At 38.9% G+C, this 26,794-nt stretch overlaps 1 protein-coding gene across 1 annotated transcript; it reads right to left on the reverse strand.

Moving 5' to 3' along the window:
• Window positions 1–695: 695 nt before the first annotated feature.
• Window positions 696–16,693, reverse strand: LOC127696017 (UDP-glucuronosyltransferase 2B17-like). The gene is made up of 6 exons (XM_052198451.1): window positions 15,970–16,693; window positions 14,356–14,504; window positions 13,254–13,319; window positions 2,754–2,841; window positions 2,113–2,332; window positions 696–975 (listed from the first exon to the last, which is right to left on the reverse strand). The coding sequence occupies exons 1-6, from the start codon at window positions 16,691–16,693 to the stop codon at window positions 696–698; spliced, it is 1,527 nt and encodes a 508-aa protein (XP_052054411.1).
• Window positions 16,694–26,794: the final 10,101 nt, after the last annotated feature.

The raw sequence follows: 26,794 nt of genomic DNA on the forward strand, positions 1-26,794 counted from the left end.
GAGTGGTTTGGGTGGAGGAGCATATTCTTGGAGCAGGGTAGGGAAGGATGGGTTGGGGGTTTTCAGGGAGTAGGTTAACTGGAAAGAGGCATAACCTTTGAAATGTAAATGAAGAATAAATTCAACAAATAAAGAAAAAAAGAAAACTGAATTTTAAATACTTGCACATAAACTACACAGAGACCGTCTTTTTTACTGTGGAAACAGGGTTTCCCTACATGGCCCAGATTGTCCCAGAACTCACTCTGTAGAACAGACTGGCCTCAAACTCAAGAGATCGACCTACCTCTGACACCCAAGTGCAGACATTAAATCCATAAGCCACTATACAAGGGTCCAGAGAACTCTCTTTATGAAGTTACCACTTGACAGTCTCCTGGAAACTCTGAACACTGGGGTATCAGAAGCTACAATGAAATATTCTTTGATTTTTTTTAAGACTCTATTATGTACATCTTTATTTTCCACATTTTTCTAAAATGTAATTTTTTTACATTAAATAGTTTGAAAATTAAAAATAATGGGATTTTTGATAACATATCTGTATTCACAGCATTATATATCTCCTTACACCATAAAAATTTACAAAGAAGATGTGCCTTGATTAAAAAAAAAACTTAGTCGGTGTTTAGAAGGTGATTCATAAATAAGAATGAGGCTGAAACTTTGTTCACATAATGCATTGTCAATGAGCTCTACTCATTCTTCATTTTCTTTTCTGTCTTTACAAAGAGTCGGTACACAAACAAGAGGCACTTTACAGCAATGGCTGCAATAACTGCCACACAGGTGAGCAGGAATCCAATCACATCCAGAGAGTGGTACTGGTACCAGGTAAGGTTATGCCCAAGTGGTCTCAGGTGCTTGGCACTTTTGTGGCGCATGATAAACTCAATCCAGAAGACTGCTCTGTCCAGGGGCTTAGTAAGCTGGTCATGGTGAATAGTTGACAACCACATAGCATTCTTTTTATAGCTGTAAGGAAAAAAAATGCCATTAATTAATGGAATGAATGTAACCAAAAAATCCTGTTCTTACCCACTGAGAGAGCTGTCCTTTGAGCCTAATTTTTGATATTATTGTTGATCTAGATTTTTTTTTTTGTTATCATTCCAATGTTAGAAAAGTGGTCCAAATTTCAGAGAGAAGCATGCAGGTACATTTGATTCTATTGTTGAAAAGATTACCAATGAGTGCATAAAGGAGAAGGGTGACTTAGAGACATGAGTCACCGGCCCTAAATATCAGTTTAATGTAGCACAACAAGTAGGAATTAGAGTGATGGTAACTTACATTCCTTCTGTTTACAAATTACAAAAGCAAATTTGTGTGTCTTTTCTCATTAAAACATTCTCATTTCTTAGTATGCTATTACAGTTATTTACAATTTAGGATTTAACTTATCTGATAGAGGAATAGGTAGATCACATGCTCCTTAGAGACGGGGGGGGGGGGGGCGGTTAGTTAATACAGAAGAAGATATGAAGAGTGTGAAGGGAGATGGCAGAATTAAGGGATCTGATAAGGGAAATGGGATGAGGGGAAGGGCAAGGGAAATAGGAAGAGGAAGGAAAAGGAGAAAATAACAAGAAGAATGTCTGAAAAATCAGTATACTATTAACTATGCCCTACATCCAATTCTACATGTAAACATACATATATATATATAGTTTAATGAACATTTCTCATCTGAACTGATGGTCCTCGCTCCAGTAGCCAAGGTCTTCCTACCCAAAAGCCCCACACTAGATATGAAAAACTTCTTTCGAGGTGTTGGCCAGGACTGTCAATATCTTTCTTGGCCAAGCAGTGTGGAGGATGAAGCAGAAGGATTACATATTTAGGACCATCCTGATTTACATAGAGAAGAAACATAAAGCATAACAAGAATTAGAAAACAAAAAGTAAAGGAGAGAATAATATATATACTGAATTATGCCCTAATTTATCTCTCTTCCTATCATGACCATTACTTTCAAGATAATTCTTGTTTATTTGGCATTCAGTAAGAAGACAATGAATGTATGAATAAATAAATGAATGAATGAATGAGAGAGAGACAGAGAGAGAGAGAGACAGACAGAGAGAGAGATTTTAAAAGGTTATACTCACAAAGGATTGTCTATGACTTCCTCCAGGGCATTGAGCATATCTGTCCTTGACATTGTTCTGATATTCAGTGTAACAGCTGCTCCTTTTGCCACCATGTGGGCAATGTTGTCATGTTGTTCTGCAAACATAGGAATGCCAATCATAGGGATTCCATGATAGATCGCCTCATAGATACCGTTGGCTCCACCATGAGTTACAAAGGCTTTGGTTTTTGGATGACCTAGAATAAGACAAATTTAGGTTAACATTAATTAGAAGTCTTAGCCATGAAAAGAGATATGCATACTATGAGGAACTGCAAAGAGATTTTCTTCATGAAGATTGTTATATTCATAACCTCACTGAAATATTTTTCTTTCTCAAAACTAGAAGAAACTAAATTTACAGAAAACTATTTTCGCAGATTAGTATGTGACTATGGATTGAAGCATGATATACTCATTTCCTGTGGAGCACGTGAAGTCCATAGTAGATACGGAAAAAAAATGAGTGGTAAAAAAAGACTAAATCCATGTCAGAACTTTGCATCCTAAATAAATAATCCATGAAGTCAGTGTAATACAAACGTTTTGAAGTCAAAAGGGATAGATATAGGTATCAAGGACATAGTCATGATTTTAAATTGTTTTCCAGAATCTTACCAAGAAGGTCATTCTGGGGAAGCCACTTGTAGACTCTGGTATTGGGTCCTAAGGTTGCTGGGGTTTTGCCATCAAATTTCCAAAGAACCTATTAAACGTTAGACAATATTTATTGGTGGAGGCAAATTTTACATTACAAAGACAGAGCAGAATGTATTTAGGAATATAAATGTAGAGACATATTCATATATGTATGTAACAACAACTAATTAAAAAGAAGAGTTCATGAGTTAGAAAGAGACCAAGGGGGTATATTTATGAGAGTATTTGGAGGGAGAACTGGAAAGGAAGAAATGAGGTAATTATAATTTCCAAAAGAAATAATTTTAAATGTTATCTTCTTTTTTTGTCCAATGTAGAGAAAACAGATCTGAACACCTCCAATAGGATAGATGAGAAACTCAGAAGAGGTGAGCTGTGAGAACTCTTTAAAGACTGAGCAAAGAGTATGCCAGCAGTTTTTGTGTTTATTTTTACACGCAGATAGGTTGAAGAAAATCATCACTTTCCACAAAGAGATATGTAGACAAATGAGACAGTAATACATGAAAATATTATTACATTGCCACAATGACATAATCCAACTGCAAAGAGTATTGACAAATTACAAATGATTTAAATTTTATATTAATTATTTTGGAAAATCTAAAATAGTTTAGAGTTTATCTTTATTCACTTGTGCTACGTTATTTTCAGTGAATTTCAATTTTTCTGTCATTTTTTCTTAGACATGTTCTTTATTCACATTTCAAATGTTATCCCCTTTCTGTGTTTCCCCTCCACAAACCCCTGCATCCAGTACCCCCTTTCCCTGCTCACTACCCCACCCACTCCTACTTCCCTATTCAGGTATTTTTGATTGTATATTCTTAATTGCTTCACATCCAGAATTATCCCTGCCCATGAGTACTTAGAAATAATGGCCAAGCTGTTGGTCAATAGAAAATGGAATCATCTGACCCACCTGGAAGAACCCTTACATACTGTAGTGTTGGAATGGTCCAGGACTGGAGTCATGTGAGTAGAACCTTAGTGCATTGAAAATATTCCAAGAAAACAGGACAAGAGTCTTGTTACCCCTGTTTCTTCAAAACACAAGACTTCTCTTGGCATGTGTCTATGCCATCTTACCTTGTGTACCAGATAGGAGTTGAGTCTATGTTATTACCTTAACTAGTCTCGCTATCTCTGGAGTTGGGACAAGTGGCACTGAAGGGGGGACCTAAAGATGGTTTCACAGTAGGAGAATGGAGACCCTCACAGAAAGATGTGAATGAGAATAAGCAGGCAGAATACAGAGAAAGCTATGCCTTGTGTGAGCTTCTGCATCATTTCTTTAAGGGAGGATCACACATCTCAAAGTCACAACTATCAGGCTGCTTACAATTACTTGTGATTATAAACCCTACCAAACAGAAGATGGCCCTTTAGATGAAGAAGTACCAGACAGTGTCTGAATGAATATAGAAAAAGCATATAAAGAAGGAGAAAAAGATCTCCTTTCAATCTTTGGTCATGTGGGCATTGATTTAGACTGTTATCAAAAAAAAAAAAAAAAAAACCTTCACAAAGATAAGGAGGTTACTAATCACAAGGAAGTAATGCCCAAGTCCTTGCATGAATATAAAGAGGATGATGATTAACCATTAAACCATTAAAACTGTTTTTTAAAAGGTTAAAAAGAAGATTGGCCAGTGTAGGCAAAATGGAAAGGAAAATCAGCACCACTACCAATTATGCAGGTGATCTAATCTTGAGTTCTCTCATTGTTTGATGAGGATTTTAGAGAGCATACAGAAAAACTAATATTATAACCAAGGTAAGCTAGGGCAATGCAAGGAAAAGAAATTCATTCATCAATTGCTCCCTGACCTGATGAGTTTTGCTCATTGTTTCCTGGAACGTTTCAATAAAATCAAAATGTTTATTAGGAATTAGACAGGGATATTCTGAAAGATAAGGAGGTCTGTGCTTCCTATGGACCTACTGTTTTAGATGGTTATGAATATCTTTCCAGTTGGAGCAATAATACACAATGTTTGCCACATGGTTTCCAGGTAATTGCTAAAACTGTTCTGAGCCCTTTCCAATTTCCTCATTGTCAGATATGGTTTTAAAATAAACCCCATAAAATGTTGGGCAGCTTGGACTGAGGAATAATCCAAGAAATGTCATAAAGTAATGCTGACAGGGATTTGTATTAACAGATTACCAGTTGCATGAGATACCTCCTTTGCCACACCAACCCTAGTAGAATCTATGTGACAAGGTCCACAGGCTGAGGCATTATACTTCAAAAGAAGGTCTCCTGGAACTGGTTGTTGAACTCTCTGCAGGAACAAGCATATTGAACCATGGTTCTCATGGAAATCTTTCTGTTTTGTTCTCTTTTGTTCCCTTTCTTTTTTTTTTCTTTATTAGATATATTCTTTATTTACATTCCAAATGCTGTCCCCTTTCCTAGTTCTGCCCTCTCCTGAAAATCCCATAATCCATGTCCCCTTCCACAATCAACCCTCCCCCACTTTCCTGTCCTGGTATTCCTCTATACTACAGCAACAAGTCTTTCCAGGACCAAGGGACTCTCCTCCCTTTGGTTTCTAGCAAGACCATCCTCTGCTGTTTTTGTGTCTGGAGGCATGGGTAACTCCATGTGGACTCTTTGGTTGATGGCTTTGTCCCTGGGAGCTCTGGGAGTACTGGGTGACTCATTTTGTTCCTCCTATGGCTCTGCAAACCCCTTCAGCTTCTTGGGTCCTTTCTCTAGCTCCTCCATTGGGGACCCTGTGCTCATTTCAATGTCTGGCTGAGAGTGTCCCCCTCTGTATTTTTCATTCACTAGCAGAGCCTCCCAGGAGATAGCTATATCAAATCAGCAAGTACTTGTGGGCATCTATAATAGTGTTTGGGTTTTGTAATTGTATATGGCATGGATCCCTGTATGGGGTAGTCTCTGAATGGTCTTTCCCTCAGACTCTGCTCCACCCTTTATCTCTGTATCTCCTTCTGTGGGTATTTTGTTCCCCTTTTTACCAAGTACCTGAGTATTCATACTTCGCCCAAGACACATTGCACTCCTTTTCTTTGTTACAGATTCCTGGGAGCCTAGACCATGATCTTAAGTAAGAATAATGGGTAAGAAACAATCCATTGAGATGGGGGTAACTAACATGATCTTACCTCTGGGGAAACTAATGCTTTATTTTTTAACTCATTTACAAAATTATTATGATAGAAAAAAAAACTTTCCCAACAATAAAATTTCATATAGCTACAGGTGTGTCATTGGAGGTGTGTTTCTGTATATGGTAAAGAAAGCCATAATTAGAAAGAATTAAAATAGTTTAAATTTATGTATTGAAGATTTATAAAAAAAAGAAACAGACATTAGAGGCTAAATAAGTAACCATATGATGCTAGAAAGTTGTCTCAGTGGTTAAGAGCACTGACCATAGATTTATTAACCTGTTCTTGGGAATATACCACTAGCCTTGGATGACTGCCCTATTGAATATATTCTTTTAGAATTGTTATATTTTGATAATTGATATTATTAATGATGAGGTTACCTGTTCTGTTTGTGATTCACTGAACATGTAGTTTCAGAGTTGTAATCCTCAGATGATTTTTGTAATTTACTGCACCAAATGATTTTTGGTGGTATTAGTGATTGTTTCACTGGATATGGTTTCTAGAGTTGTTGTGTTTGGTTTCTATTGTATAAAATCCCCTGCATGAGAGCTGCAAAATACATTAAAATTGAAACTGCCTCAGTGTTTGTTTCTGTTTGTCACCTCCCAATACTTACCAATGTGGACTTTGAGGACCACCATCCCTGGGACCCCCATACCTGGTTGGGATGGTCCATGGCACTCCTTCAGCACCCCCACATTAGAAATGTCACTAGGGCTGCCTGCATGAAAACTGATATGGAATCAGACTAAGGGTCTAGCAGTATAAAAAATAAATAAGGTCCCTCTGAGCCTTATGCTGAATTCAGAGGGATACTTGGAGATGCTATTGAAAAACAAATAAAGAGGGAACAATTTCAAGAGTTCTTACAAAAGAGTTAGATTTTCATAATGAAGATTGCCAAGAATTAATCAGGCCTCAAAGAGAGATTTAAAAAAATGCTATGGACTTTCTGAAGTTATGTAGAAATTTAGGGACTTACAAACCTAGAGCAAAATTCCCTCTTTTAGGAATGTTTGCTCTACAAAAATGATGTTGTCTAAGTGGCCACTTGAAGAAGCAAAGTAAACTGCCCATACTACAGTTCAATGCTCAGAATCAAGGAGATCATGATTTAAGTTCTGCATGCAAAAAGGGAAAACAGTGGGATAAGGAATACTAAAATAAATATGATGAGGATGGCAACATATTGCCTGGCCAAAATAAAAAACAATCGAGCAACCAGATGAGGGAACCCTAAAGACTCCACATGTAAGGATTTAAATCTAAAAGCCATAGCACTTTTGCCAGCTTCAGATTGTAACCAATTGATTCTTTTGTTACACGCTACTACTCAATGTTAGATATTCCTTGTTCTAAAGTATTGCCATTTACAGACTTCAATGTCCTAGTAAGTGACACACAGGTTATTTACTGGGGAACCAATCAGCCTGGAATAGTTGTACTATGTTTTTGGATCACAGTAGTTAGAAAAGGCCTCCTCTGCTGTCTATGTATCTGGAGCCATGGATCACTGCCTGTACACTCTTTGGTTGGTGGTCTAGTCCCTGGGTTGACTGGGTGGTGTAGCCAGTGGATGTTGTTCTTCCTATGGGATTTCAAACCCCTTCAGCTTCTTTAGTCCTTCCTCTAACGCCTCCATTGGGGCCCTGGTACTCATTCCGAGGGTTGGCTGCAAGTATCTGCATCTGTATTGGTCAGGCTCCAACAAAGCCTCTCAGGAGAAAACTATAGAAGCCTCCTATCAGCAAGAACTTCTTGGCATCATAATAGTGTCTGCTTCTGGTATCTGCATATGGGATTGATCCCTAGGTGGGGCAATCTCTGGATAACCTTTCCTTCAGTCTCTGTTCCACTCTAAATGTTGAGTGTTTTTAAATTGTCCTTTTTATGCATACTAACAGGTATTCTAGTTACTAGTTGCCCCAGATATCATGCAAAGTCTGTTATTTGTAAATTTTCTGGTGTAATAATCAGTCATATTTACGTAGTACATCCTGAGTCATGTCAGATTCAGATTATAGCTCTTTTTTATTTATTTTTTTTTTTTTGAGTTGACTAGCAGGATATAATCTAGATAACCAATACAATAAGCCTGAAAGAAGGCCTGCCTCACAGTCTCTAAAACATTTCCAGCATGGATTTTTGCCATGTCTTGAGTAAACAGCCCATTGATATCAAAGTTGGGGTTCTTTAGGATTCAGTGAGGAAACAGAAAAGGCTACATATACCTTATTATCAAGATGAATAGGTATTGTATAAATACAGTTGTTCAAATCCATAACAACTGAAGGCCAATATTTAGCAATGGCTGTCAGGGTAGATAATCCAGGCTATAAGGCTCGAAATGACCATATGGTGGCATTAAGATTTCAGAAGTCAATAAACCATTTCCATTTATCATATTTTTAATCAAAAACATAAAAATTTCAGCTAGAAAAAGACAGATCTGTTATCATTCTCCAACTGTTGTCTGACTACTGGAGAGGAGCCCAGAAAGTTCATTTAGAATTGGTTTTTGAGATGTTCAGATAGACTAAAGTTTGATGTTGTTTTTGGCCACTATGTAAAACCCAATCCATGTGGGAATAGAGGTTCCATAACCCCTTGCTACCCTTAACTCCTTTGATAACCCAACCTTTACCTTAGTAATTTAGATTGTGAACAGTAGGTAGCATTAGCATTAGGAATGTAGATCTCTGCATAATATTGTTTTAGAAAGTATGTTCACAAAAGATTAATAATAACATGTGTAACACAAGACTAACTGCTTACATATGCCTTCTGAATTTATACATTGTAATTTTGTCTAATCTTCATAGAGCTCATAGTTTAAAACTCTATCAGTATTTATTTACTTCTATAATATGCCATTAAGGGGAGTCACTATTCAATAATTATAAAGGAAACATCAAGTGCCAGGCAGTGGTGACTCACGCCTATAATCCCAGCACTTGGGAGGCAGAGGCAGGTGGATTTCTGAGTTTGAGGCCAGCCTGGTCTATAGAGTGAGTTCCAGGACAGCCAGGGCTATACAGAGAAACCCTGCCTCCATAAATAAAATAAAAAAAAAGAAAGAAAGAAAAGAAAAAGAAAAAGAAAACATCAGTTCCAGAATCTGAAAAAAGTTCTTCTTATTTTTAAATCTACTAATTATTTATTGCGTTCCTTTATTAGAGGCCTTAAACTTATAGACTTATTTATACTACAACATCCTTCCTCATGAAGTACATTTTCTTCATGAAGTAACTATATAGGCAATAATAATAACTGTGTAAATTTACTTATACCTTTAAATGCCGATTAGTAGGGACTGTAATCAGGACCACAATTTCTCATATATAACTTACATCAGTGACTACTGTAAGAAACATGGTTCCTTTCATGCATAAAGTATTGTTTGTTCATGGAAGGGTAGGCTCTTGGTCCTCTGGAGGCTTGATATCCCTGCATTGGAGGATGCTAGAGAGTTGGGGCAGGAGAGGATGGGTAGGTAGGGAAGTAGCCTCATAGAGGCAAAGGGGAGGGAAGAGAAGGAGGTTGTAGGATGGGGGGCTTGTGGAGGAGTAACCAGGAATTGGGATATCATTTAAGATATAACTGAATGGAATGATGAAAAAAAAAGCAGGGGGATGGGGGAGGGGATAGCAGGTTTCCAGAGAGGAAACAGGGAAGGAGACTAACATTTGAAAAGGAAATAATAAAATAACCAATAAAAATAATAGAAACACCCAGCAAATTTCAAAATTATTAGGAATTACTAATCACTCACATACTATTTTAAGAATACCTAATTTTGGATTAACCAATCTATTTGAAAGTCTGAAAGTCAAAATGGCATTGGATAATCCTTGATTTTATATTGAGAGTCAAAATTATTACAGCTATTTGAATCCAAACTAAAAGAGGTATTTTTCTATTGTGGGGCCTTTACTGCCTTTACACACATTTTCTTCACTAAGTTGTCTCCTCTACATACTAAAGCACAAGCAAATAAACCTTTGGAATGGATCTATGTATACCATAAGGGCCACAAAATACTATTTGTCTTTCTCTTCTTGCTCAATTAATAAATCAAGGGAAGATTTACTGTCAACAATTATATGGATATATTCCTTGCTCTATTATCTTTTACCTAACTAAAAATCAGTTTTAAAGAGAGTTATAGCACTCTCTGGAGTTTTCCAGTTTCAAACACAGATTGTTATGGTAGAATAGGAAACTTTTAATTTCATCTTCACATCCTACCATGCTGCCATAACTCCAGGATGTACAGCAACTAGTTCAGTCCAGCACTCATCCTTTGTTTATTACTCATTCTTGTGCACACTCTCACCTCCCTGGTTCTACTGCAGAACAAAATAAGCAAGATGATGCACTAAGCAGCTCTATTTTTGCTTTCCTACAACATGAACATCACCACATACACAACAGTGATTTTGGAGTTCATGTACAATATCACATCCCACTTAGATAAGTGAGGTTGATTGTATAAGAATGTCCTACTTCTCCCTTACAATATCTTATTCTTATAGCTAGAGTTAACACAGGAGGAAAAATACATTAGTGAATTATGGACAGCAGATGCAATTCACTATGCTCTTCTGACTTGGATACTGAACCTGCATGTGTGCATTGCTATATATTCTAAATTTTTTGGGTTCTACTTGTATACACAGAGAATGCTTTTGCAATATACTCTTTTCTTATCCAAACTTTGGATGATATGGGAGTGTCTACTTCAACTGAAACTGACAATGGGCCAGCTTGCAATAGAAAAAAATGAAAACTTCTTCAAATGGTGGAATATTAATCATATTGTAAGACTTTATAATTATGGCCAAGGCATAATTGAAAGAACACATAGAATGTTAAAATAACAATTATTCAAAAACAAAAAATTGTGGGAGATACCAAAAAACATCCTTATACTCCCTTATTTACTCTTATTTTTAAATTTACCTGAAGGCGATACATGTTCAGGAACTCAAAACTATGTCTCTACAGAACATTCTGGATTGCCTTTAGACTGGATTCTGTGATTTCAACTATTTGAACCTTGAAAACCTGTTTGGTTCAAGAAATTTGGCAAAGGATATGCATCTGCCATTGCAGATGTTTCCAATAAAACATTGGATTCCTCTCAGGTTCCTCTAGCCCTGAACAATGAAGGATAAAGGGGAGGGTGAGAAGATTGTGGCAGTCATCATGAAGATAGCAATATTCCAGCTAAAAGATAAAATGGATTTGTTGACTGTACCATCAGAAGTCAAGTCTGTCTACTTTAGGCCAATTAAAGACTGTGCAACAAGGAAGAAGTTAACTGGTGCCATAGGTCACCCGAGAATCTCCTTCTGGTGATAGCATCTGTTTTCACCTGTGAACCTGTGGATACTCAAGCATCCAAAGACAAGTGAATTTGAATACACATTAAACCAAAATAACTCTGGATATTCTGTATTTAAAAAAATTATAAAGGAGGAGATGTGAGAAAAGGGTCCAAGCACAGAGGAGATTTTTCTGTGCTTGTGAAAACACTCCATGAAAACTGGACAAGGGTCTTTGGCCTCAGTTTCTTCAGAGAGATTAGTTTTGGACTGTGATTTGGCCCCCTTCTCAGCTCCAGCAGAGAGGAGCGAGTCTACTTCAGGTGAACCACTACTACTTGTCAATGTTTAAGCTTTCCTTTGTGTTTCTTGTTAGAAAGGCAAGCTTTTGCCACACATAGCTCATCTTTATGACTGTATACAGCTGTAACCTATGTGTTATGTACTCATGTGACCTTTCTTAACCCTCAGAGCATAAGTTTATGAATATCTGAATAAAGTTGTCTATTGCATATGACTTTAATTTCCCACTTCCACTGGAGTAGTGACAGTGTAGGATTTAAACACAGATAGTACACCCAACTTCTTCACCCAAGTAGACACACATACTTTACAGAGCAATTTCTGTGGACCAATAGTTCAGAACATGTCAACATCATCTACAGACTGGACTTATGCTTCATCTCCAAATGAGGACTAGGACCACACAGTTGGATTGACATGTATTTTTTCATTTCTTTAAACGTTTCATATAATGTTCATTTTTTCTTATTCATCCCTTCCTACCCCAATCTTAGAAACATCTCCCCCTTCCCTATCCACCCTACTTGCATCCCTAAAAATAACCCATCTTCCTACCTTAGATGTCTGAGGCAGGAGAATTTCTAGCTGTTTAAGCCACTACTAGCCTGTGCTGCAGTATGAGAGTGTGTCAAATCACAGGCTCTTAAAGCAACTCCACAAGGGTTTGTGTTAAGTACTTCTATAAATTGCCATGGTATTGTGAAAATGACATTTGCTCATTTGACCTGTGCAGTTTTTTTGTGTGTGTTTTATCATCACAAACAAACAAACAAAAAACTTAAGGAGCCATTTGTCCTCTGCAAATATCTTGCATGTGTGCTTTTCCACTGGAGAATGCTTGAATTAGATTTGTTCTGCTTTTGCACAGGTTTTGTGCATGTTGATTTTGATTCCCATGAATTTAAAATCCATGTGACTATTAGCTTTTCAGGGGAAATCAAGAAGAATTTGTTATGTCTGTATACCCTTGACAGTGATATCATCATAATGCCAACACTTCAGGTTGTACCCACACAGATCAAAACATTGATGTACTGGCTAGTTTTGTGTGTCAACTTGACACAGGCTGGACTTATCACAAAGAAAGGAGCTTCAGTTGGGGAAGTGCCTCCATGAGATCCAGCTGTGAGGCATTTTCTCAATTAGTGATTAAGTGGGGAGGGCCCCTTATAGGTGGTACAACCGTTAGGCTGGTGCTCTTGGATTCTATAAGAGAGCAGGCTAAGCAAGCCAGTAAGAAACATCCCTCCATGGCCTCTGCATCATCTCCTGCTCCCTGACCTGCATGAGTTCCAGTCCTGACTTCCTTTAGTGATGAACTGCAACATGGAAGTGTAAGCTCAATAAACCCTTTCCTCCCCAACTTGCTTCTTGGTCATGATGTTTGTGCAGGAATAGAAACCCTGACTAAGACAATTGATTTCCAAGGTACTTGCAGTTAAAAAATACCTTCCCTATTGTAACATCACCTGTATGTTTCTATTTGTAATTTGGCTAGGGTAAATTAGAGCTTACCTAAACCTTTAGGTTTGACACCGTCATTTCTAGAATCAGACCTAAGTAATTTCATAGACTCAGTACAGAGTTGCCTCCCATGGGCACTGTTCCTTACCTTTTGTGGAATCTGGGCAAGGGCCCATGCAATTGCGTTGGCCTTTTCTTCTGTCATGCTACTGGCCATTGAGCCGAGAGAAAACACCACCACGCCATGCTCTCCAGAGCTCTGGACAAATTCTTCCATATCCTGTGATTAAAGAACTTATTCTATCACACAATAGCAATTGTAGAAAAATCACTTATGAAATTTTTACAAAAAAAGTAGGAGAATAAAAATTGAAGTGTTCTTAGGAATTTTTAGAATAGTGGCATTAAAACATACAGAAGACAGAGCTGGCAGAGTTAAACACAGGCAGTGGTATGAGGTGCACCCACATACAGTCAACAAGCATTCTCAATAGATTTTTGTGGCAAAATGAAAGCTAAGAAATGCAAGAATAGTATGTGAAATATTTGTAAAATTGTAGCTGCATTATATTATTCATCCTACAGAATGTATAAATTTTGTGTTGTTTAGTTTTCTCCTTTAATGGCTGATTTAATATTATTAGCCAGTATTTAATGAAATAATATCTACGTTGTGGTATCTATTATGTAATAGTCAATGCATGTTTCCTCCTATGATTAACAAAATGTTTTGGTTCTTTATAAAATGATCATGACTGTGTGGTAAATATGTACTATGTAATAATTTTTCTGATACTGTGTATAAGTGGGAGAATTTTCTTAATTTTTCCAAATCCCCTGCCTTTGTTTTAGCTAATGAAGGCCATGATAAAATTAAATGTTCTGCTCTATTAACTTTAACATATTTTTTTTGAGACTGTGTCTCATTGAAAACAAATGTCACCATTTTAACAGGTTAGTATTCTCAGTATTTACCTGTTTCTTCATCTCAGTACTAAAGTCATACATGCAATGCCAGAACAATCAACTTTTTATGTGGGGACTGGGATTTAAACTCACATCCTCATTGACCTTGGGTAAAGACTTTATGCAATGGATCATCAGACCAGTACAGTTCCTACATGACTTAACTCACTGATATGAATATTTTTCATGTCTCTCATATTCTTTGGTGAGTTTATTGAACTCCTACTTAACAGGACTCTTAATTCCATTTCCCATACATCTCTATCATTGGGAGAAAAAGGTGATGGTGGATGTAGAATCACTTTCACCAGAAATGAAGTGAATTGAAAAGGATATAAAGAGATATTTACCTTAGGCAAGGGTTTAGCAGGTTTGCATTGGAGTCCTCCAACATAGTCAACATTTGGTAAGGTTGGGTGAGGAAAATCCAAATCCCAGTAGGTTCTAATGAGCCACATTTCTGCTTTGCCCATTGTCTCAGCTAAGGTGGTGGGCCTTCCTAGATGGAGAAAATGAGAAAATGAGATAGAGAAAAGTTGACAGGACTGTTTGCTGAGCATGAAAAATATTTTCCTTAAAAATATTGAAAAAATTTTTACTTGATGTAGAACATGTGTTTTAAAATGTAATATTTTATGTGTACTAAAACATATCGATAATTGATTTGTAAATCACGCAAATACCCGTTAATTTGTGTTTACTTTTAAAACAAGATGTAAGACTTATTTCATGTATCACCAGTAATTTAAAACCATAAATAATTACAGAAATAAATCACTAAGCAACTATATGAAAAAGCACATATTTTTTCTCTCCAAATCTTCAAAAAGAAAAAAATTTATATGTGTGTAAATATAAACACACATTCCATGACCAAAACTTATCATGCTGTGTACCCTGGCCAGAATCCCAGATTCCCAATATCATGATAGTTTGTAGCTAGTTTTTATTCCTTACAGGGAGCTGTAAAGCTTATAAATGGCCGAATTTGTGGTTATTACATCTAATCTTGTTTCATATTGTGATATTGAATAGTACTTACACTAAAAAACAGTCACAATACATTCAGGATTATGAGAATAAAAATTTTTGGTTTGTCTTACCTGTGGTACATTTTTAAGAGAAAATAACTTGACTTTAAAAAAATATAGCATGTATGGTCATGCTTCTGTAGAAATAAGGTATTTGCAATCAGATTTAGGAAGAACCCAATAAAGAAATGTGGGGCTGATAGAAATATCACTTCTACTTTTAAGATTTGGAAATAACAAAAGTTTTCAAGATTAGGGGAAATTTTTATAAAATACAAAAAAATATTTTATATTTTATGGTTTCATTTATGTGTATGTGTATCATCATGAGTATATGTTAAGTTTATGCCAGTGCCTGAGGATACCATAAATGGGCAGCAGTTCCCTAAAAGCTGAAGTTACAGGATGCTTTGAGCCAACTGGACCTGAGTGGTGCCAAGAAGAGAGCTCTGGTACTAAAGTGTAACAAACTGTCTAATCCCTTTGGCCATGTTTTCTGACCCTACATTTTCCTTTTAAATAAAGACATTGGCCTAGGCACGAGAAAGTAATTTTTTCAATGTTTTAAACATATTGGTATTATAAAATATGCCATTCTTAAATCTCCAATAATCAAGATTAATTGGTAACTAATTAAAGACTTGTTAAAGTAGCGGAAAACACTTTGGTAAATGAGTAAAGAATTTACAGACCATCTAATTTCACCTCTTTCTAACTGTATAGCTAACCAAAATGTCTAGTATCAGAACTTTCTACCTTCTTCTGGTTGATCAATTGTATGAGCTTTTACAAGACTTTGTGAGTTTGATAGCTAATATCATTACACATTTCATCACATATTAAAGACTACTTCACTTTGTACTTCATGGACATCAAGTTTTACATACACATAAACCTTATGTTTTTAAGCTACTTAGAAAAAATATAACTTACCCAAATATTCACTGTAAAATGAATTCCATTTCTTGCCATTAAACATCTGGAACCAAAAGTCAAAATAAAGCATGCATATCATATTTTTTACCCTCTCTGTGAATGTCATTTGGCCACCTAATCCTGACAGAAGTACAGGTACATAAGAGGGAGGGAGTAGAAATCTTCCACTGGACTTTTCAATTGTGTAGCCTGGAGAGCCGCGAAGACTGTACAGAAAAGGAATCTGGAGCAGTTCGGCTATCAGCTCACCACAGGCAGCAACAGGATCTGACAAAAGGACATCAAACTTGGTTTCCTGTAGTTTTGTCATGAGCTGTTTGTTTGAAACAATGTCTTTACAAAGACTTAGATAATAATCAGAAAATTCATTGATCATATTTTGCAGTAAAGATGAATATGACAAACATGAATCTTTTGGAATCTCATAAGTCCACACATCCACAAGCTTTACGAAATAATTTTCCAGATCATCTTTACTGACAGAAGTAGAAAATGTTTCAAACTTAAGTGCAGGTGATTTTTTTGGATCAAGAACATAGTAAGCCGAAGGTCTCAGAACAGTGACTTCGTGGCCCCTCTGAACAAGTTCATCCAGTATTGTTTTTATGTTCATCCAATGACTGAATTCCATGGGCCACACCAACACCTTCCCGCTGTTCGCAGATCTAAAGCAGTAACTAATCTGCAGCAGGAGCAGAGCAGAAATCCACCTGATAGACATCCTGAAAATCAAAGTTCTTCTGTTCACAGTGTGTTCCCATCTGTCATTGCTTCACCTTTTATCTAAAAAGCTTTAGTCCAGAGGTTAAAATATAACTTGCATTGCCCAAAGCTGACAAGTAAATGACCGTTACTATGGTGACAGGGGAAAAAAAGCAAAGAATGAATTTAATTATTCTCTGATTACATGGAATGCTTAATGTCTCTCTTATAATGGAGTACATTCAATAAGCCAAGAAGTAATGACTTCATGCCCAATTATTACTAGTACATAGATATTAGAATATTCTAAAATATCTCACAAAGCTAATGGCATCATAATGTGATTGGTCTCTGAATTCTCCTCTATTTGGAATTAAAAGCATATTAATTTCCATAGTTGATCATAATTTATTCCATATAATGGATGAAAAAAATTGCATCTTTGTTCATCAATATAGTCATGTAATCCAATATAATTCACCAATATAAGTATATGACAAATATTTTGTGGTGTACTTGCAGTAAACTGCCTGACAAGAAGTTAGTAAGAATTTCATGACACGGAGTTATTTACCTCATTTTCTGTATCCATTCTTTTATTGGGGAACATCTGGGTTATTTATAGCTTCTGGCTATTGTAAATAAGGCTGCTATGAATATAATGAAGAATGTGTCCTTGCTATATGTTGAAGTGTCTTTGGGGTATATGCCAAGGAGTGTTACAGCTCAGTGCTCTAGTAGAACTATTTCCAGTTTTCTGAGGAACCACCAGACTGATTTTCAGAGTGTTTGTACAAGCTTGCAATCCTGGCAGCACTGGAGGAGTGTCCCTCTTTCTCTAAATCCTTATCAGCCCCTGCTGCCCCATGAGCTTTTGATCTTAGCCATTCTGACTTGTGTGAGGTGGAATCTCAGTGTTGTTTTGATATACATTTCCCTGAGTACTAAGCATATTGAACATTTCCTTAAGTGCTTCTCAGCCATTCAAGATTCCTTAGTTGAGGATTCTGTTTTGACCTGTAACTGCCAGCAGTTACATCAAATGGGTTACTGGGTTACATGGAAAGAAACCTGGGGATAGAACAGGGTGGCAAGAGAAACATGAAGCCAAGACAAATTTCCTGATCAAGGCTCAAATTAGTTTAATGGGAGTCTCCAAATATATCTAGGTGAGGGAAGACACTTCCCCTAAAGGCTGGAATCTCTCACAGAACCTGCTCACTTGCTCTGCAGTTGGCTAGTGTCAGGTGGCAAGTGCCTCTCAAGAAACTGCAGGTCCTTGGAGAACAATAGGCCTAACTTTGGTCTGAGTGCTCCACCCTAGGTGGAGCAGGATTATGGCTAGCACAGGAATTCCTGTTCAAATGCTGGAAAAGGAACTTCACCTTTGTCAATGTCAAGTTCCTGCCAGGTGGTATGACACCCCAATATGGCTCTATACATGTACCCCATTTGTTAATAGGTTTGTTTGTTTCTCTGGAGTCCAATTACTTGAGTTCTTTGCATATTTTGGATATTACCATTCTATTAGATGTAGGGTTAGCAATGATCTTTTCCCAATCTGTGGGTTTCTGATTTGTCCTATTAACAGTATCCTTTGCCTTTCAGAACTTTCCAATTTTATGAAGTCCCAAATGTCAATTATTGATCTTAGAGCATAACCTATTGATGTTCTGTTCAGGACATTTTTCCCTGTGCCAATGTATTCGAGGTTCTTCCTCACTTTCTCTTCTATTAATTCGAGAGTATCTTGTTTTATGTAAAGGTCCATGACCCACTTAGACTTCAACTTTGTACAAGGACAAAATGATGGATCAATTTGCATTCTTCTACATGTAGCCCACCAGTTGAACCAGCACCATTAGCTGCAAATGATGTCTTTTTTCCACTGTATAATTTTAGCTCCTTTGTCAAAAATCAAGTGACCATGGGTGTGTTGGTTCATTTCAGGGTCTTCAATTCTGTTCCATTAATTTATTTGCCTGTCTTTGTGCCAATACCATGCAGTTTTATCACTATTGATCTGTAGTATAGCTTGAGGTCTAGGATGGTGATTCTCCTGGAAGTTCTTTTATTTTTGACAATAGTTTTCACTATCCTTGGATTTTTGTTATTCCAAATGAATTTGAGAATTGCTCTTAATAACTCTAAGAAGAATTGAGTTGGAATTTGGATGGGAAATGCATTGAATCTTAGATTTCTTTCAGCAAGTGAAAGGATAGAAAATAATACAGCCTAACTCTAATGACCCCAAGAAGTCAGAAGTTTAAAATGCTATCTTGCTTTGTTAGAAACTAGGTAAAAGGTCACATTCCAGAGCCCACCCTTTGTTTAGAGCTAGCAGAAAGGCCTTGAATAGGTGATCCTGGCCCCATAAGGTAACTGGAAATGAGCTAAGCTTATCTTGCTTCTGTAAACTTATGCCTTTATCCCTATGCCGGAGTTCATGCAGCTGTAGACATTCAAGAAAATAGGAAACTAATTGGTCCACTGAGCGGGGTCTCCGATAATATAAACTGAATGGCCTAAAAACTATGGAGTGGTAAAAATCAATTGACTCGCATTTCACGGGCTCTCCATGCTAAGAGATGATTGGTTTGTGATTCGCGGGTTTTGTCATAAACTTATAAATGCTGTCGTGATTGGCTCGCATTTCGCGGGCTCTCCATGCTTAGAAATGATTGGCTTGTGATTCGAGGGCTTTGTCATAAACTTATAAAAGCTGTTGCAATTCAGCACTCATGGTCCTCAGTTGTCTACCTCTGCATGGTGTATGGCTGTGGAACCCAGAATTCTGGAATAAAGAAATCCTCATGCTATTGCATCGAGACCGTTTCTCGCGAGTGATTTGGGTATCACCTTCTGGGGTGTGGGGTTCTGGAGCACCCTTGGTTTTTGGGGTCTTCCATTTTTTGGTGCCTGGGCCGGTAAGTGCGATTTTCCTTCACACGCGAGAAACAACTCGGAGGTAAAGGGGATCCCCTATGGAATGTGTGTGAGCCAGCTGGTGTCTGTATCCTAAATGTCTGTACTGCTCTGTTTTCTGTATCTGAGGAGATGTGCGTTTCAGTGGACAGCTGTCCTTTCGGGTTCGTGAGAACCAGAGGACCATGGTGGGCAGATGTGCTCTGTACCACAGGCTGTGACCCGGGGAGATGTTCCCAGGTATTTTGGGGGAACTCCAGAGACCCTGGAATTTTCCCGTCTGAATTTCAGAGAGACACAGTACTTCTACTGAATTGGAGAACTTATAAGCCCTCCTGGCTGTCTGGTTTTCTGATCTGGGTCTGTCCATCTCAGTGGAGGTGAATACTTGTCAGCTTTGTGTGTCTTTGTCTACAGTTTGCCCACTAGACCGGTGCCACGGTTTGTTTTCTGTCTGTCTCACTGTGTGTCAAAATCTGAGTCTATAAGCCTTTCTGAAAATTTCGGCTTTGCTTGCAAGCTTCTGGTGTGGTGCGTTCACCTGGCAGCTGCTAGAGTCAAGACTGTGAGAGGGTCTAGAGGAAGCTTTAGACCCAGGAGAGAGCTGAATAAGGCTCTTCTCCATCTGTAAACAGCAAGTCAGTAATGGTAGAAGCCATGCTTTGCTGAAATCTGTTTTATCTGATCCCTGCTATGTGTGCAGGGACGCCTGGTGTTTGAAACTGGGCCCCTCTAGGGGCAAATTGTGTGATTTTCTTGCTCTGTGTTCTTGAATCTAGAGGCCTGACAGTGGCAGGGTCAGACTGTCTGTCATGTCCACCTTCGCCAGCAAAGAGTGCGCAACACCAAGGAGTTTCTTCCTTTAAATGGTTTATTCGGGAAACCTTGAATTGAGCTTATTTCTTCTTTTGGCGGCCCCGGGCTCTCTGCCAGCCTGACCTTATAAACCCTAGAGAGCCTCATTTGCCCAGGGAGATAACCAGCCGGTTTTTTTTTTTTTTTTTTTTTTTTTTTTAATTTCAAGAATAATCTGTTTAATAGAAATTGCTGTGTCTCTGGCCCCCTTCTCCGCATCCTGGGGTCCCGCCCCCTTTTAATACTAATCTTGATAATAAAAAATGATCAGCGGCCCCGGCTGTTAGAGACTGCTTTCCCCCCCGCCCCCCCCCCCCCCCCCCCCGCCTCGGGTCTCTCAGCTTTCTTCCCTCTAAGAAGGGACACTAGGGGCTATCGCTGGGGTTAGGGGTGCGGCCTGCCGGTCCCCACCACCAGCACACAAGGAAGGGCTCCCTCGCCCCTGCCTGGAGCAGCACAGGCTGGGGAGAGCCTCGGCCCGCTGGACCCGCTGAAGGGGCACAATGGGCACACTGTCCCTGGCCCTGGCTCGCAGCTGCCTGCATACAATGGGTTCGAAGCAGAGTGAGGAGGGCAAGATGGGGGCGGGAGAAGGCAGAAGGATTGCGGCGCTCCGGGCTCCCAGATAAGGGCAATAGAAGCGCGGAGGGGGCCACTCCGCGCTTTTATTGATCTGTAGCTATACTACAGATCAATAGTGATAAAACTGCATGGTATTGGCACAAAGTCAGGCAAATAAATTAATGGAACAGAATTGAAGACCCTGAAATGAACCAACACACCCATGGTCACTTGATCTTTGACAAAGGAGCTAAAATTATACAGTGGAAAAAAGACATCATTTGCAGCTAATGGTGCTGGTTCAACTGGTGGGCTACATGTAGAAGAATGCAAATTGATCCATCATTTTGTCCTTGTACAAAGTTGAAGTCTAAGTGGGTCATGGACCTTTACATAAAACAAGATACTCTCGAAGTAATAGAAGAGAAAGTGAGGAAGAACCTCGAATACATTGGCCCAGGGAAAAACGTCCTGAACAGAACATCAATAGGTTATGCTCTAAGATCAATAATTGACATTTGGGACTTCATAAAATTGGAAAGTTCTGAAAGGCAAAGGATACTGTTAATAGGACAAATCAAAAACCCACAGATTGGGAAAAGATCATTGCTAACCCTACATCTAATAGATAATCCCTGGCTTTGGGCAGGAATCTGAAGTTTGGGCATAATAGGGAAGTAGGTTACAGTAGGAATTTTTATCCTAGGGTGGAGCACAAAGAGTGTACTTGACATTGGTCAAGGTGAACTTCTCCCAGCCTTTGTTGAGCTTGGATTCCTGTGCTAGTCAGGATCTGCTCCACCTAGGGTGGAGAAGCTCAGTGAAGGTTAAGCTCATTGTTCCTCCAGGTCTACATATTCCTGAATTAAGCAGGTGACCCACCCAGCAGTAGAGTCAATAACCACCAGATGACTTAGCCAGAACTCAGCCTGGTGTCTGGGGGGAAGGGTTTTCCCAAACTGTTAAAAGGTCTGACTAACATTAAAGTTCCAGCAATCTAGTTTGTAGTAGTGGCAGGCAGCTATGGAATGCAACATTAAGTGTTAATTCTGACAGTCTTTTAAGATAATACAGATTAAAAGGGTTCTGTTTGACAGGGATGATAAGCTAGGTGTTATGTCTATCTTATAGTTTATAATTTAGAAAATGGTAATAATTATTCTCAATTGATATTTAGAGAGGACCACAGAATGGAGCAGGAGAGGACCTGAGACCACCTATCCTAATACAATGGTAGCTCTCTCACTAAGGGTATATTTCCCAAGAGACTAATTCATCTCTTTGAGACTGTTTTATTTGTAATACAGGAAGCCAAAAAGATTACTCCCTCAAGCAAAAGGTAAGAGGGATCTGACAGACCAACACCACACTCCATTGGCAGGTCTCAAGGGCATGGCAGCCCACAAATTTGGCCAAGGTATGTAAGGTTGAGCAGCTACCAGATGAGTCACCTACAGCTTTTTTAGGGCAGCTCATAGAGGCATTCTGCCAATATACATGCTATGAATCTAGGGGCTCGGAATATAAAGCTACTATGACAATGGCTCTTATAGACAGGGCTAGTAGAGATATCAGGAAAGCTTCAGAGGCTAGAGGGATTTGGTGCAGATTGCTGAGAAGGACTGTAGAAGGATTTAGTCATATAGGTTATTGAGAAAGTCTATAGAGAGATATAATACAGTTTGCTGAGACAGGGAGACAGAGGAAGAGAAGAAACTGAGAAAAAGAAAGAAAATGACAGAGAAGGAAGGAAGCTACAGAGAATCCTGGATATAATAGTTAGAAAAAGCAGAAAAGGGAGTCAGAAAAGGACCAATGTGCATACTATAAAGAAAAAGGCCAATGAGCCAGAGTGTGCCCTAAGAAATAGAAGTCGGGAGCAGGAATTCCCAGGCCTTGGGAAAAGTGCCCCCAAATGGCAAACCCAGGTGTTAGCCCTGGGTGAAGACAGTGACAAGGGGAGATGGCTTTTCTGACCACCTCCCCCAACCTAGGATAACTGATGGAGTGAAAGAGAAACCCTCTCAGTTCTTGGTGGACACAGGGGTTCAACACTCAGTCTTCCAAACCAATGGCGCTGGTTCCAAGAAAACATCTTGGATCTGAGAAGCCCCTGGCACCAAATGTATTCATGGACTACCCGAAGAACAGCGGACCTAGGGATGGGATGGGTAGCCCATCCATTTAGGGTCACCCCAGACTGTTCCTACTCTCTGTTGGAGTAAGACATACTCTCCAAAATGGGGAGGGGGCAGATATGCTTCCTGCCCAACAGGCTGCAGCTAACAGGCCCAAAAAGAGAGACTGACCCCTGCTGAAAGTTGCTACAGACCAGAGCAGTTTTCTCCATGATGGAAGCAGGTGCTGCTATGGTGGACGGCACAAATGTCATCTGGGTAGAAGAATCTTTACCCCCTGGCATGTCTATGCAGAAAGTGGAGCTCATTGCCCTCACCAAGACCTTGGAACTTGGAACCAGCAAGAAAATCAACAGCCACATGGATAACGGGTATGCCTTTGCCACAGCCCACATCCACAGGGATATATGCCAAGAGGACTGCTCACATCAGGGGAAACCAACAGGAAATCTTGGACCTCTTAGATGTCCTAATGAAGTCAGCCACTGTGAGTATTCACTGCCCAGGACGTGCAAAGGGAAAAGACTCAATGGGCAATAACCAGGCAGAGCAAGTGGCTCCATGAATGGATATGCAGGAGCCTATACTGATTATGGGTCTATAAGAGACACCCGTTTGGAAATGGGACTAAATTAAGGAACAGCCTCACTTAAAAAAGGACTGAGATTGCTAGCCACCATACCAACTATTACCAAGAGAGGGTACACACAAGAACGGAGAACTATACTCCCCAGAAAGTAAGTTAAGGACTCACTAGGCCAAATGCACAGATGGACTCATTTAGGTGATTAAAAAAAAACTGTCCTGGCAGTTAAGGGACCTAAGGTATATATTTATGACTCAGGTTTTAGGCTAGAGAGATAATTAATAGAACAGTGCAAGATATGCCAGCAAGTAAATGCTTATGCATAAAGAGTAAACTGGGCAAAAGACCTAGAAGAGAACAGCCTAGAGTATATTAAGAGATTTTATAAAAGCTACAGCAGGAGAATATGGCTATAAAACATCTTATAGCATTTATAGATACTTTTATGTAGATGAGTTGAAGCAGGAAACAGGTGCTAAGGTTAGAAGAAATTTTTCCAAGTTTCAGAGTGCCCATGGTAATTAGATCAGACAATGGTTCTGTTTTTGTTTCTAAGGTAAGTCAGAAATTGTCAGATATATTGGGGACTAATTGGAAATATTATTGGATGTACTGTTCCCAGGGCTCAAGGCAGGTAGAGAGAATAAACAAAACGCTATGAGAGACCTTAACTAAACTGACCTTGGAGACTGGCTCATGCTGGGTGGTGCCTCTCCCCTTGTTTCTGAAGAGCCCCTACCATTTTAACCTGAACCCCCTAGAAATCTTCTTTGATAACCCAACTCCTTTGGTGTCCACTGGGCCCTCCCAGGAGATGTCCCACAATATGAGATTTGCCTTAAATGCTCCAGGCATGCCAGAGATTCCTCAATGCTTCCAGATAGGTGACTTGATCTGTACAAGAAGGCTTCAGGAACTGTTGCTGGAACCCTGATGAAAGAAACCCTCACCAAATTGACCACAGAGACTGGTGTTAATGATTAGATAGCTCTCCTACCCTTTTTGCTTCAGGATTTTGTTCTCTAGGCTCAAGGCCCTCGAGTGGGTGAGGCAGGAAGCTTGGAAGGCCTACTCAGGAGAAAGAGAATTTCAAGTCATTTCCAAGTTGGAGGTCTGGTCTACATTAGATGCCACTGTGCAGAATACCTTGAGACTTGATGGAAAGGCCCTTATCTTGTACAGAAAGACCAACCTGCTTTCTTCTTTGATGAGACCCCTTGTAATTTTACTTCTTTTGCTTACAATTGGAATCTGTGTGATTAACCGGTTAATTGTTTTTACTAGGGAAAGAATAAGTGCTATGCAGACTCTTATGCTATGCCAACAATATCAGAGATTTAGGGCAGGACAATCCAGAATATATAGAGTCAGAGATTTAGCTCTGTAGTTCTAAGAACTATTAACAAGAGAAGAAGTGGGGAGTGAAAGGATAGAAAATAATACAGCCTAACTCTAATGACCCCAAGAAGTTAGAAGTTTAAAATGCTATCTCGTTTTGTTAGAAACTAGGTAAAAGGTCACATTCCAGAACCCGCCCTTTGTTTAGAGCTAGCAGAAAGGCCTTGAATAGGTGATCCTGGCCCCTTAAGGTAACTGGAAATGGGCTAAGCTTATCTTGCTTCTGTAAACTTATGCCATTACCCCTCTGCAGGAGTTCATGCAGCTGTAGACATTCAAGAAAATAGGAAACTAATTGGTCCACTGAGCGGGGTCTCCGATAATATAAACTGATTGGCCTAAAAACTATGGAGTGGTAAAAATCAATTGACTCGCATTTCACGGGCTCTCCATGCTAAGAAATGATTGGTTTGTGATTCGCGGGTTTTGTCATAAACTTATAAATGCTGTCGTCATTGGCTCGCATTTCGCGGGCTCTCCATGCTTAGAAATGATTGGCTTGTGATTCGAGGGCTTTGTCATAAACTTATAAAAGCTGTTGCAGTTCGGCACTCATGGTCCTCAGTTGTCTACCTCTGCATGGTGTATGGCTGTGGAACCCAGAATTCTGGAATAAAGAAATCCTCATGCTATTGCATCCAGACCATTTCTCGCGAATGATTTGGGTATCACCTTCTGGGGTGTGGGGTGCTGGGGCACCCTCGGTTTTGGGGGTCTTATACAAGGTGGCAAGTTTTACTATATTAATCCTGCCAATTCATGAACATGGAAGACCTTTGAATCTTCTGAGATCTTCGATGTCTTTCTTTAGGGCTTTGCAATTCTTGTCATACAGATCTTTTACCTGCTTGCTTAGAGTCACACCAAACTTATACATTTTCTCTCTTTTTATTTTGGTTCTTTGACAAGATATTTTTAATGAATATATTCTGACTATGGTTACCCTCCCCAAATCCCTCTCTCCACCCTGCTCCTGTCCTCACCATCTTTAATTAAATAGCTCCTTTCTTTATACAACATAGCTCTTTCCTATGCTGGTCACCTGAGTGTGGGGTGTATCCCATCTCTGACTCATTCTGTAAAATCATTCAGATTTGTCAGTTTATCTGCTCCTGTAAAATATGACTGCTTCCTTCCATAATCTAATTTCCCTTAAAAGGTGTCTACTAAGGTTGTGTCTGCATACTAGTCAGATTAGACAGATTTTAAAGACTTGCAATATGATCTCTTACCTGAGAAGCAATGTTTGCTGCCTTAAAATTCCTCTGATAGATAGGGATTCATCAATTCCAATTCTACCTGTGAGACTTCACCTGTTAGTTCTGATATAAACATCAAGGCAGATAGATATTGAGGCCTTGTTCTTTAGGTGCCCATTGGCATAGACAGTGTCACAATAGGCAAAGGACTCATCTAAGTAATAAGAGTCATTACATGTGAACTAATTCAAATATCAGTAACAAATAGCTATATTAAATTTGGAAATAAAAAGTGTCATCAATATATATTAGAAAAACAAAATCAAGGCATACATTTGTAACGTGGGTTAAAAGTTGAACTGAAAGTATAGTCACACATTTCTTGTGTGACTTGACATCCCTGGGCCTAACATTGGTTAAGCTGTAGTTCGTTAACTGTTAGGTGGCATGCTGAAACT

The sequence above is a fragment of the Apodemus sylvaticus genome, chromosome 11 (assembly GCF_947179515.1).
Source record: "Apodemus sylvaticus chromosome 11, mApoSyl1.1, whole genome shotgun sequence".
NCBI classification, from domain to species: domain Eukaryota; kingdom Metazoa; phylum Chordata; class Mammalia; order Rodentia; family Muridae; genus Apodemus; species Apodemus sylvaticus.